The 12,897-nt window shown below is 37.7% G+C and overlaps 1 protein-coding gene across 5 annotated transcripts in view; it reads left to right on the forward strand.

The window, feature by feature from the left end:
- Positions 1 to 3,353: 3,353 nt before the first annotated feature.
- The window catches only part of SLC28A3 (solute carrier family 28 member 3), a 65,489-nt gene continuing 55,945 nt past the window's right edge, over positions 3,354 to 12,897 (forward strand). For 4 of the 5 annotated variants that reach the window (XR_008970504.1, XR_008970506.1, XM_057396491.1 and 1 more), the window contains exons 1-2: positions 3,354 to 3,505; positions 10,835 to 10,936. Coding sequence is in view for 2 of the 5 variants with exons in the window: in XM_057396491.1 (XP_057252474.1) it covers positions 3,449 to 3,505; positions 10,835 to 10,936 (159 nt within the window). In the remaining 3 variants the exon portion in view is untranslated. The remainder of the gene's footprint in view (positions 3,506 to 10,834; positions 10,937 to 12,897) is intronic. The other variant, XR_008970505.1, reaches the window with a different exon arrangement.

Genomic DNA, 12,897 nt, shown 5'->3' on the forward strand with positions numbered 1-12,897 from the left:
AAAAGACACATAATATTTCTTTAATGGCATTTATTGTCACTTTGTACAGATGTAAATGTTTTTTTAAAATGAAGGTTCAAGGTTTTGTGTCCACCTCTCATCAAACTTGACACCATTCTGATTATTTAAAGACTTTTTATTTTGGTAAGAACTTTCTACTTTCTGCTTTCCCCTACTTATGCAGGATCTGTAGCTGGAAATTTTATTTTTTTCTTTTTTTTTGGGGGGGGGTGGGGGGGAAGGTGACGGGGTGGAAAAAGTTCACCTTTGGTAAAAGTTAGTCCCAAAGTTAGATTTTCCAAGAAACCTCTGTGTTGAGGGATGATTTTTACACTCACAGAATTGTATTTCTTTCCAAGAAGACAGTTAATTTCTTCCCGTCATCCTTTATTCTCATGATACTGACTTCGAGTTTATCTTTTTATTGGTAACATAATGAATATGTTCCTAAGAACTGAACAGGCCACAGTGTAAACACCTGCAGCTTGGAGATTACAGATTTTAATGAAGAATATCCTTTTGGTCCACTTTTCTTCAAATATGGAAAGGGCCTTTTTCACTTGGAGAAGACAGAAGGATAAGGAAGACTGGCTTATAGTTAAGCTTTCTGCTTCCTTAATAAATTTCAGAGGAATAACTGAGAGCACTTCTCATGTGGAAAGGATACAATAAAATAACCGTTCTATACAAAACTTTTTTAAAAACATCTTTTTTTCTCAAATGTATTCATTTTCTAGGCTTCAGTCATATTTGTGATAAAATAACAGTGGTTCATTGTGCCAGCTGCCTGTAAAATTAGAAAGACACACAATACATCAAAATGAAACTTTCCTTAGTCCATATCAAAAAAGCAGTTTTGCATACTTACTGTGCTATTGATCTTCTTTTCCAGATTACTGTTTCATATAATAAAATGTTTTCCTTTCCTAGTTTCTGAGGTCTGCTAAACAAAACAACAATATACTTTCAACTAATTCATAATCTTCTAGCATTAAAAAAGAAAGTGAGAAGCACCCGGAAAAAGTTTATTTATGTCTTCGAACAAGAAATACTGCCTTCATGTATTATTCACACTAGAGGGAAAAAATTATATGTGAAAGTCAGTGAAAGAATTAGGCTTTTTGAGTGGTTTTCCTCTGAGAGTTTAGAGTTACTGTACAAATACTGGTACAGACTATAAAGTTTCTTATTGCTTTTTTTAGGAAGCAGTTCTGATTACTGGAAATTTTTCTCTCAAGTATTAGTAGAACTTTGGCAACACATATAGGATGAGCCTAGCACTATTAGTCTATGTTGTAAAAACACCCTAAAATTTAGAGTATGGCTCTTTAATGCCTTCTTGTAGCTGGAGAATCACATAAGAGGAAAACAGTTGTCCAGTCTTCTTATCAATTGAAATGGCAGGATGTGATATCCTTCAGAGACATAACATTTCTTGAGAGTTTATGTGCTCCTGTCAGTATTTAATCTAACCTGAAATGGAAAGGGGTTTGCTGAAAATCAAACAAGTAGGCTGTTGGCTGGTCCCTACAAAAATTATCACTAAGTAAACGTTTTGTTTAACTACATGGTCCTTTGTCCACAGGGAAATGGCATATTTAATGCTTTCTACAGTAGGTTCAGGATTTGTCTTGAATCTGTAGATGGCTTTGTTTTCAGTATCTTCTGAGATTTCTAATGTAAAATATAATTCAGAGGAAGAAACTGCACTGAAATGATTGAGTTGGTGTTATTCTGGTATTTTTTCAATGAGAAAACCATTTTTTAAAATGATCTAATAAGTTGTCAGAAGAATAGGAACAATAGCAGGAAATACTTGTGTCTTGGCATAGTCAGCAGGGTAGAACTTTCTCCCATCCATGCAAATGCAGACTACAGATTTTAACATTGAATGGGCTGATTTGAAAATCATTCACTGTCTTATTTTCTCTGCCCTCTTCACTCTGATAGTAAAAAAGCATGTCCAAAACTGGCAAGAGGAGAAAAGGAAGAAAGGAAGAGAAAAACAGCTGAGGTATGCAGTAATCAGCAGACAATTATATCAAACTTGCTAAAGAGATTTGCAGGTATTTTTGCTGGTGATTAACGTGCAGGGAGAAGCAATTACTCGCAGAAATTGCTCTACTCACAGGGCAAATACAAATGGCAACAAAGAAGCTTTCAAAACCTGGGGCATCAAAAAAGATTCTGACACTGAAAAACAGAGTATATCATTAAGAGTCATGCACTCCTTACTTTAAAAAAAGAAAAACAAACAAAAAACCAAACCCACACACAAGAAAAAAAAACACAACACCCTAGTCTCCCTTTTGAGCAAGAGTTATGAAGAGAGATCGGAGATCATATATTGCAACTGTATGATTTATAATATAATTAAGCATAGTTGGGAGGATGTATCTTCTTAATTTTCATGTAACTATTCTTTGTTTCCAAGAATATGTTCAGTCATGCTGGTTCATTCTGTCTGTATTCCTAAAACAGGGTATAATTTTTGCTTTTTATCACGGGAGGAGGCAAAACTCATGACATTTACAAACCCCATGCAGAAAGTTACAAATTAAGGCACCTAATGTGTACAAAACTCTATGTTGCTGTATTTCAGAGAAATAAAACATTCCCTAATTTTTGTTGTCCTTGAAGACAAAATTTATATTCTTTCAAATTCTGACATTAACGTCTGTGACAGTGCTACTATTTCCAGTGAACTTACACAGAACAAGCTGTAAAGACAAAAGTCCAAAAGCAATCAAAACCATGGGTAGGAGACCCAACTGACAGTTCTAAGAACATAATTTTGCCATTCTGCAAATAGCAAGCCTGGAAAGTATTAGAAAACTGTTATTTAAAAGTGAGTAATCTGAGGACAGACATCCAAATGACCCTATGCCATCAGATTTGACATGCCATCTGAAAATGTTTAACCGCTGTTTGTTATGGAGGTTTCTGAGTTGTTAATTTTCTATTGTTTTCTCTGGCTAGATGAAGTCTCTAACCACCATGAAAATAGAGCCATGATAACATCACAGAAACTGTAACTTGAGAATAGCTGTAAAAAAAAGACAAAAACTGTGCTGACCTCTCAAAGGTCTGGGTGTGGAAGATCTTCCCCCAGGCAAGTGTCGAAAGCCAAGTGTGTGTCATGTAAATGCACACATTTGCCTTTGGGATCACCCACGGATATATCGGCCTCTTGGGGCCCACAGGTGTTCTCCCTTCTTGTCTAAGGAAACAATGCAGTTTGCCACACTGGCCAAAAGGGGCTGTGCCAAGGGAGTGAGAAGGTGGAGTCCTGAGTGAGCAAGAGCAACCCGAGAGTGTTTCCAGCTAACTAGACCTCAAGTGATACTCGCCGACCTGTGGATGGATTAACAAGGTGCTGGCTGCTGTTGCCCTGTGGTGCAAGTATCTTTCAACATTTACCCAAAGCTCTTCTGCCCATACTATACACATGGAGCTGAAGGAGACCACCTGTGATCACTCAGGAGTGCACAATTTGGCCTTCCAGGTAAGCGTGGTTTCTTTTGCTTTGTAGGAAGTTGAAGGACTTACAAACAAGCAATGAACAATGTTTATTTCAGTCCCTGAAAAAAAAAAAAGATGTAGCAATTTCTGCTTCTGCCTGCAGATATTTTACAACATTCAACATGCTTTGCACTGATACCCTGCCAAAGTACAAGGCTGGAGCACAACTGACACATTCAAGTAGGCTCCTCTTACTGTTCGTCTGCTGCCTGGTATACCAGTGTCTTTGAAAAGCCTCCTCAGTAATATTTCCTAGGCTGATGTGTCTCAGAACTAGCTCATCCACCTCTCCCATCTGCTATATCAGTTCCTGCTTTTTCAGGAGGATAGGTAATTCACAGTTCTGTTGGAGACGAGGTCATCATTATGCAGCAGACATACACCTCATCAAATCAATATTAATAATATGAGAAAAATATTTACATAACCACATGTGGCATATCTTCTTTCTTCCATACATTAAATAAGTGCAATTGTCTCCTGCTTCCAAGAAGAGCACAGACAGGAGGTAAGGCGCTAACCCAGAAAGTTCTGCGTATTGTGCATATATAGTAATGTTAACAACCATTTTTGAAAAAGGTTTCAAAAATGGAAGCACCAAAAACTGTTAAGAAGTTAGTTATGTTTCTCAGTGCCCAGTATCCCTGCACTTTAATAAGAATTAAGGCAGGGAACCCATATCCAGGCTGGTTCACTGTACTTGTTGCCGAAAGTAGAACAGGTCAGAGAACCTGGCTCTGAAGAGCACTGCGGTAGCAAAGTACCCCTTCCTCTCTGCAGCTTCAGATCCCTATGCCGGCCCTTAGCTCAGCTAGCAGGAAAAGTAGCACATAGTGGGTGTGAATATCAGCCAGACACTATTCAAATAACACAGAAAGGTCTTTGTGAATGCTAAGCACGTGGAATATTGTGTAACACCAGTGACATCCAACCGCTCTGTATATTTATTCATTGGGCTATAGAGACAGAGAAGCAATAGATTGATTTGATAATCTGCCGATCAGGGAATATTTGTGGAATGTAAGGGAATTAGGGACAAGTCCCTACTCCAGTCAACAGTTAATAATTCATGCTAAGTAGGGCAGCTTCAAGAGTAGACAAACAGATAACTCTCTTAAAACATAATAGCCCAGTGGTTCGGGCATTCTCCTGGGTAATCAAAGTGCCCCCAAATGCATCTGTGCTTCAGGGATGATAGCCAAAAGCATTTCAACTTGGGTCTCCCTCAGTGCAAGTGAATGTGATAGGAGAGGGCTTCATCCTTGCTGCCTTTTCCCACAAAATTTGTGCCTAAGATAGTGAAGTCAGCTTCCAAAAGTCTCTGCCTTCAAACCCTTGAAGTAAAGAAGTCCTTCCCTAGCTGCAGAATCTCAGTACCTAAGCTGAAAATCATTTCTTTCCTCAGCAGTCTGTGGAGAACAGTGCAGTGATTCGGGTTAGTACACTGCCTTACACAGCTAGCTCACCTGGGCAATATGCAGGAAACCCAGGTGCTTCATCCTTCCCACTGCAGAAGTTTGCAAGAGCCCACATATCCTCTCCTATTTAAATAATGCAAATGTCAAATCAGGAATACTGTGCAGCAACGAAACCTGGGGCCTGAATCAGGTTTTCTGGTTAATTTTTTTCCTGGAACACCATAAAATTATTCACATTTACCCTTACACTGTCTTTCTCCGACTCAATATATAAGTTGCTCCCTAGAGAAAATAAGACACAGAAGGAAATACTTATGTGTATAGAAAAATAAATCACTTCACAGTAGGAGTCACAGAGAAGACAGCAGTCTCATTTTTTTTTTTCCCTATTTGAACGTTTCTTGCAGAAAGATTAAATGCTTTTCTTCCTCCAAAATACAGTGTCTTGTAGAATCAAGCTATGAGTATCTTCCCTAAACCACAAAATACAGAAGTGTTCTGGATTTAAGCCATTTGTAGTATCGATGTGGGATTGCACTCCATAGGTACTTTCAGATGTACCTGAGCCATTTAATGATTAACACACAAAGAGATAGAAAAAATAAGACAGGGACAAAGTAAACCCGGGGTAGGTAGTTTGTTTTATAAAGTAAATAAGTTAGGGAAACAGCTTTCAGCGTAAAAAAGCAGCTCAAGTCTAACAAATGATGGATGAAGAATCATAACGGAGATTTATAATGTCAAGAATGGGAGGCATTGTGCCTTCTGTTGTGGGGCACTCTAAAAGGGATGAAGAGGTTGAATAAAGGGTAATCTGCCTTTGACTAGCGATACAAATGATCAGAGGGGGATAACTAAGCACTTCTCAGTTTCACATTGCCTATTGATATTTAAACACACACATCCACGCAAACGGATTTTCTAGTGAAACAGGCTTTTAACTGTATCACAGAGGCTAGAATTAACAGATTGCCACACTGTTTATACAGAGGAGTTTGTCTTTTATCCCCTTAAATTATGTCACACAATGTAAGGAACCTAAACTTTTATCTTCAGACTCTCATCACTGTTCCAAAGATTGTCCGTGTTTAGTGTCTACATGCTAATGTAATACATTCTGTATCTATATGTATAATAATGTCATATGCAATGTATAGAAACACTATTGTGTCTCTTGCATTCAGTGTGGTTAACTTCTCCCTTATGGCACTAGCTGGAAGATTACTACTGTTGCCCGCAGAATTCCTGCTCAGAAAACCTGCAACAGTTAACAGGAACCCTAAAACTGAGATTGGATTTACTTAGCTTTGTATAACCATCATTTAAGAGACAAAGATTTTAACTAATCAGTTCTGATGATTCAGATCTCTGCTAATGATGACATTAAACAACAACTCACACTTACTCCTCAAGGAATGATAAGAGCTGGCTCATAAAAAGGAATGGTAGGTGGGATGAAAAAAATCCCTGATTTTTAAAAGGAACTCAGACATAAACATAAAATGGTAACAGCTAATAAATATTTATTGTTCGACGACCCCCTGTTGTCAATGTTATGATGCATTAAACAGTCAGTACTTGTTTCTGTAGAAGAGCACACCGTGCTCTTAAGAAACTGACGTGAGGAAGGATGCCTGTTAAAATTCTGCCTTTTACTCGTGCTACATAAGGACTTTGGTATTGCTACAACATACACAGCTTTTGTACTCCATTTCATTCAAACAAGCTTATAACATGTCATAAAAAATGCCGTATATTTCTGTGTTTATCTCCATTCTCCAGAACTTCCTAGATACTTTTGTCTGGTTGGTTAATTAAAGACCATAGGCAGTATTAAGAATCTACATTTCATTTCCATAATTGCTGTAATTTCTCTTGGAAACTAGGAAGGCATTGCACCGCGTAACTCTTATCAGATGCACACAGGAAAGTATGCAGTCCTTTTTTACATTTTTGAAACTTGCTTTCTAAATTCAGGGTTTTTTGGTTTTTTTTAGGTTTTGGTTTGGTTTTTTAATAATTTAACTGTAACATACTACCCCTTTTCTTACAGGAAGCAGTGAAAATTAGTTGTGCCTTTAAGCTCTTTTCTTCTCAGGTTAAGTAAACATTCCTTGTAAAAAACATTTTTAGGATTCTTGTCTTTGTCATCCTCATTGTGTTTCTGCTTGCCACCAATAGATGTTTTGAATGTCATTAACAGCGGGGCTCACGTGCACCATTTTATCTTCTCAGGAATGTGCAAATCTTTTTTTCTTTTTTATATTTTCTGTCTTTTGCTTTCTGCCTCTGATGCATTTTACTTGTTCTGAGAGCAAATGGATTTCCTTTTTTTTTTTTTTTTTTTTTTATGGCCGGCTTTTGCCGGTCTGTCATTTTAACCTGTTTATCCGGCATTTCAGGATAATATCCAACTATCCCACTCAAGACTGATAATTTAAGCTTTTAAAGAAAATACTAGTGTACTCAGAGGTAGGTGAGGCTAATTTACAACCCATTTCAAAACACCTCATGAAGATTTATCCAGCTGAATTTAAATCTGGCAGTACATGTCTTTTATCTTCTGTCTCAACAGCTCATTTACTGTAGTGTAACACATGGATAAGAGCATTCATCCCTCCAGCCCTTACACTGAATTTTATAATCTGACAGGAATTTAAGAATGCTGTGATTATTGATCAAAAATTTTTTCCATCCATATTTAAAGTGCACTTTTACTGGTTCAGAATTTTGACACTGACTAGCAAAAGTTAATACATGGGGGAAAACTTAGATGAATGGTTTTCAATTACACTGAATATTAAAAGAATAGCAAAGTTTTGAACAGTGAACCATACGGTTGCATTTCAGTTGACTGAGTGCAATCTGAAATCCAATGAAATCTAGCCTGGTAGCTTAAAACATTTGCTTTGAAGCATGTGTTTTTTCACAGAGTTCCTTAAGTACCCTGATTCTAATCTCCAAAGCTAATGTAATGACCCACTCTTAAACCATAAACAGTTTAAGGAGCTGTCTGGATGCTCTGATAGCCAAACTGTTTTCATCACTAACTGGCAGGGGTGGAAACCCCTCTACTCTAAAAGCATGCGCTGCTGTTAAAAGCGTAAGTCATAGAAGTTACACCCTTTTAGCAAGACCAATCCCTCCTTCAAAAGGCTGGGAGTACACAGGAGGGAAGATCAAAGAATGTAGTGGTGCAAAAAAACTTGGCAAATGAACTGCTCATCTAGAGGGAACTAAACAAACATTGTAAGAGCACTTCACTTTCAAGTACCCATGCCCTTGCCATGTAATCAAGTATTTTAGAAGCAGGAAATTTCAATCAGTAAAAGTGCAGAAGAGTGTGAAATCAGAAGCACAACTGTGTAACACTTTTCGTATTGCTAGCATTCAAAACAGATGGATCGATTCTGTAATACTTCAAGTGTGGCCTAATGGGAAGAGAATTTTCCCCTCCAAGCTCCTCTTATTTGGTTTTAACTTCCTGCTTCCTTATGACACTACAGACTGAGTAGGTTCAGAAGTGACATGGCATATTGCCGGATCTGGTGTGTACTCATATAAGGGCCATGCTAGCTATAGTTCCTAAGGCTTGAACTCCCATTTTCTGTTGTAGTGTTTTGTTCTACAGACATTTCCAGGAAGGTGGAAAAGGATACTGTACAAATGAAGCTTTCTGGCTTGGTGCTTTGGTAGCAATCTGCAACAGCAGGTGATAAAAACAGGCAGGTTGACATTTTGGTGTGATGTTCCTTCAGCAAACTCAGACTCTAAGCAAACAGGAAAAGGGAATAGGTGGTTTTATTTATTATTACTTAAATATTGCTATTCTTATAAGAAATTAAAAATATTTTTTCTTTTTTGTTCTTTTCTTTTTTTCCCCAAGGGATAAGGTTAAATAACATGCATTTTCGCCAAACAAAATAAAAAATAATGTATAAAGAGGAGGCTGAAGACATTGTACTTGAAGAATCAACTATGAAATATAAGAAAATTACTCAGCTTCATGGCATTTATTGGGTGCTTTAGTCAACAGTACTCTCTTACTGAAGTAAACCTGTTATCAATAATAGTTAGCCAGTTTCTACAGATTCTGGAATATACCAGAAATGTGGTATAATCAGCTGAAATCAGTGGGGTTTATGCTTGCAGAAAATAACACAAATATAACATTCTGAAGTGTGGGCTGTTTAGAGTCCTATCAATCACATCATGCTGTTACTAGATTTCTGCTACATTACTCATACATTCATATATTTTAACTAAATTTTCTAGAAATTATGTAATTATTACAGGTGAGCAGTGGGTTGGACAAAGTGACTCATAGAGGTTTCTTCCAATTTCTGTACTTCCACTGTTTGTAGACAGCAGTTGTTTCATAGGTGCTTACTGGGTTTCATGTTTGCTGAAAAAAATTCTAAGACATCTCTGCTTTTTCTTGCTCAGACTTCAAAGAGACTATCCAAGGGGCGGGTGTGTGCCAATTACAGAACTGAACCACTTCATCTTCACTATGCTCTCTTTTGAATATATCTCAATGCTACAGTTAAGCACTGCTTCTTGCGATGAATGGTTTTTTGCACTTTATGGAGAGTTCAGTAGAGGCTTTCACTGTTGACTGCAGGGACAGCTATGACAGACTCCTAATGCAGTATGGTTAGAATGCAAAGAGTAACAGAGATGCTTTTGATAAAGAAATACATTCCTCTGAAGGGAATGCAAAGACATTCTTCTCTTAGAAGGAAGGGAACTGATATGTCAGCATCTGGTTTATCAGACACAGCAGGTGTTGCTTCTTGCAACTCCTTCCTTTTTCACCAGACACACAAGATTGCAGAAACATTTTTACCGAAACCAATTTTTTGTGAAGTTTAGAGGCAGAACATCTTTAAGGAGCATATGTTACTGGGAAGTGCCCTGGTTGTTTCTACAGTCATGTTTCCATTAAAAGGCAAAATTTAATTTATGTCTAGTAGTACTGCCAATTCCTGCCTTTATTATAATTTACTATGATTAAGCTCATTTTTATATTGTTCATTTGGAAATGATCATTTTCTGAGAAGGCTAAGTGTAGATACTCATTTACCTGTTTTATTACCATGTAAGTAATGAGATACTTCATGCAATAAAACACAGTGGAATGACTGTATCATAATTGCTGCCGCAAGAAACCACTGAAATATGAAACATTTATATCAATTGTGGGTATATATTGTTTAACATTTAGTTTAAGAAGCTTTCTTACAAAACCAAAATAAGAAGCAGCCCTTCAAGGATCATTATAAAGAAATAATGTACACTTCAAAACATTAAGAAAAAGAAAACTAATAATTAATTAATAATAATAATAGTAGTAGGAATAGTGGAGTTGATTATGGATGTCTTCAACTCTGTAGGTATACCACCTACAACTAATGCAGTAAGGCTCTCTTTAAAGGCACTCCAGGAGTTTCCAAGAGCAGTAGAAGGGCATCTTTTTTAAAAAATACGTATTTACTGCGTATGCATAAGGAGCATATATAGTGGAGTAAAGGTACTAACAGGGAAGGCCCAGATAGGCCTTTCTGCCCTTGGTGGGGAGAAGGGCTAGATCTTTGCAAACTTGTTGAACCAGTGCTGAGGCAAAGCAGAGCACTGGGGATACATATGAGTTTGGGTCAAGAAAACAGCAGATTCACCGTAGCTAAGCAACACCCATGGCAGATGCAGATTTGTGTAATAGCATGAGGACTTGAACACCTGAGCTCTGTACACTGAGTTGCGGGGTCCCTGTATTAGTTAATTGAAACATAGAAGCACAGGCATCAGAGTATAAATCAGTTCTTGCTGCATATGAGAAAGGCTTTTGGTTTTTTATTTGAACCAATACATTTTCTGGTTTTGTCACACCCCAGAGCGACTGTAAAGGTGTGGATGTTACAAATATGAAAGGTCCTGGACATAATTCACAGAGAATGAAGAATTCAGGAAATAAGAAAACTGTACATATTAACCAGGTATGATTTAGGTTTTGGGGGGTTTCTTTAATAATCTTATGTAACTTTATGAACCTCACATTCAATTTCAGCAATTGGCTATGATGATACTTCCAAGATATATACTTTTAGAAAGCCTGAATTTGATTTAAATTTCATAAACTGACAGGGAAGCGAGGTCTGTTCTCAGAAATTAGGAAAAAACATGGAAAATTGACAGGATGTGGAGGATTCAGAAAAATGTTTTCTAATATCATAACTGCTTTATACAAGATAAAAAAGAGGCATCAGATATAGTGATCGGAGAGCATACCATGGATGACAAGTTGATACAGAGCATTTTTTTCCTGAGGAGTGGGAGAAAGAGAAGCTGGAAACATTGGATTTCATGACACAATCTTTCAGTCAGACAGGGCATATATTTTATTAAATACCTGTTCTTCAAAATAAGGAAAATTTCTTGACAAACACAAACTGGAGGCAACAGCTCTGATTTACAATTCACCAGACAAAAAAGAGGAGAATACAATACAGATTAATTCACAAGAAACACTTCCAGTTTGCCTTTTTCTGACTGTACATTTGTTTAAGCCACCATAGTGAGTAGCTTACTATGAAGACATGGAAGTCAGGTTAAAAATACCCACAGATATTTTACTAGTGTCATGTATTAATATTTTCAAATCCACATTCAATTTGCAACCTGATACCCTAAAAGTTCTATGAAAAACTTCTAGAATTTCCCCCATTGTAACATGTAACATGGAAACGTACCTACTTGCCAAGTTTGGTGATGGTCCTTGAAGCAGCATGTGAGAAACAGTTTTCCTGATGCTGTGGATATTCTTTTGCGTCTTCCAGTGGAGTTTTTTGATACAACCAAAGGCAGAAAAGACATGCTGCTAAAGAAATGCCTCTGTTCTCAAAACTGAAGTGATTCCAGACTTACAATGATGGAAAGGACCACTTGGACTGTTCTGGTATGCACTCCTATGGACTAGACCAGGATCCGCGATCCTCAGACAGGATGGTTAATAGATAGTACCTGTACCTTCCTCTTCAAAAGACAACAAAAAGGAAAATGTCAAAAAGAAAAAGAATAAAAGGAACTGATGGAAACTTTAAAAACAGAGAAAAGTAGTTGCAGTTGATGAAAGCTTCATGTTAGTCAAAGAATCCTGCTTCCCATTTAAAAGGTTCAGGTGAAAGTGTTCAGTCACTACTTTGTGCAGGTGTAGTAGAGATACATATACTCGCACTGACCGTTTCCCAGGCATGCTGTAACTAAGGCTTCACATGAAAGCATGGCTCTTCAACCTGGAGGGCTGGGCTTTCCTAACTTATAATGTAAGTTGAAAAATCTGTGATAAGCAGCTGCATGCAGTATACCCCAAATTTAAGCCCAGGAATAAACGATACTATCAGCACCCAATGTCACTCAGGTAAATAGCCCACCTCCTACAGCCACTGAGAAGAATGCTCCCAGTTGGCAACATCTGTATTTCTCAGGTTTGTTTTATTTCACAGTCAAGACCAAAAAGAGATAGAAATTGAGGTTAGTGAAAATGCAGCCATAAGTTACAGTGCAGTTCCACAGCTTCCACCCCCTCTCCTCCTTCAAAAACTGCAGTCAAGAGGACTTGAGACTCCTGTACGTGTCACGCTGAGCTTTCTCCTAGGGGAATGAGTAGCAGCTTCTATGTACATATTCCTCTGAAACGTTTTTATTACTCATTTTGTGTTAATTTTGCCTTTGAGCTGGTTCAGGTCTCTCACTAGGAACTAACTTAGGCCTTTCCAGGACTTTTGATGGCATCTGCAGCAGGAAAGCCAGATGGAAGCAAGGGGTCAAGGCAAGGTCCGTGGTGAGCCTTGCTTCACACAGCAGTTTGGGGAATGATGTTCGTGCAAATGATAGTGACAGAAAAAGAAAAGGAAAGCTCACCTGCAACCTGTCACCACCCCAGCTGGCTGCATACCAA

Source organism: Pezoporus wallicus, unplaced genomic scaffold (genome assembly GCF_028554395.1).
Source record: "Pezoporus wallicus isolate ANWC-B61680 ecotype Strahan unplaced genomic scaffold, APGP_CSIRO_Pwel_v1 contig_2776, whole genome shotgun sequence".
Taxonomy (NCBI): Eukaryota; Metazoa; Chordata; class Aves; order Psittaciformes; family Psittacidae; genus Pezoporus; species Pezoporus wallicus.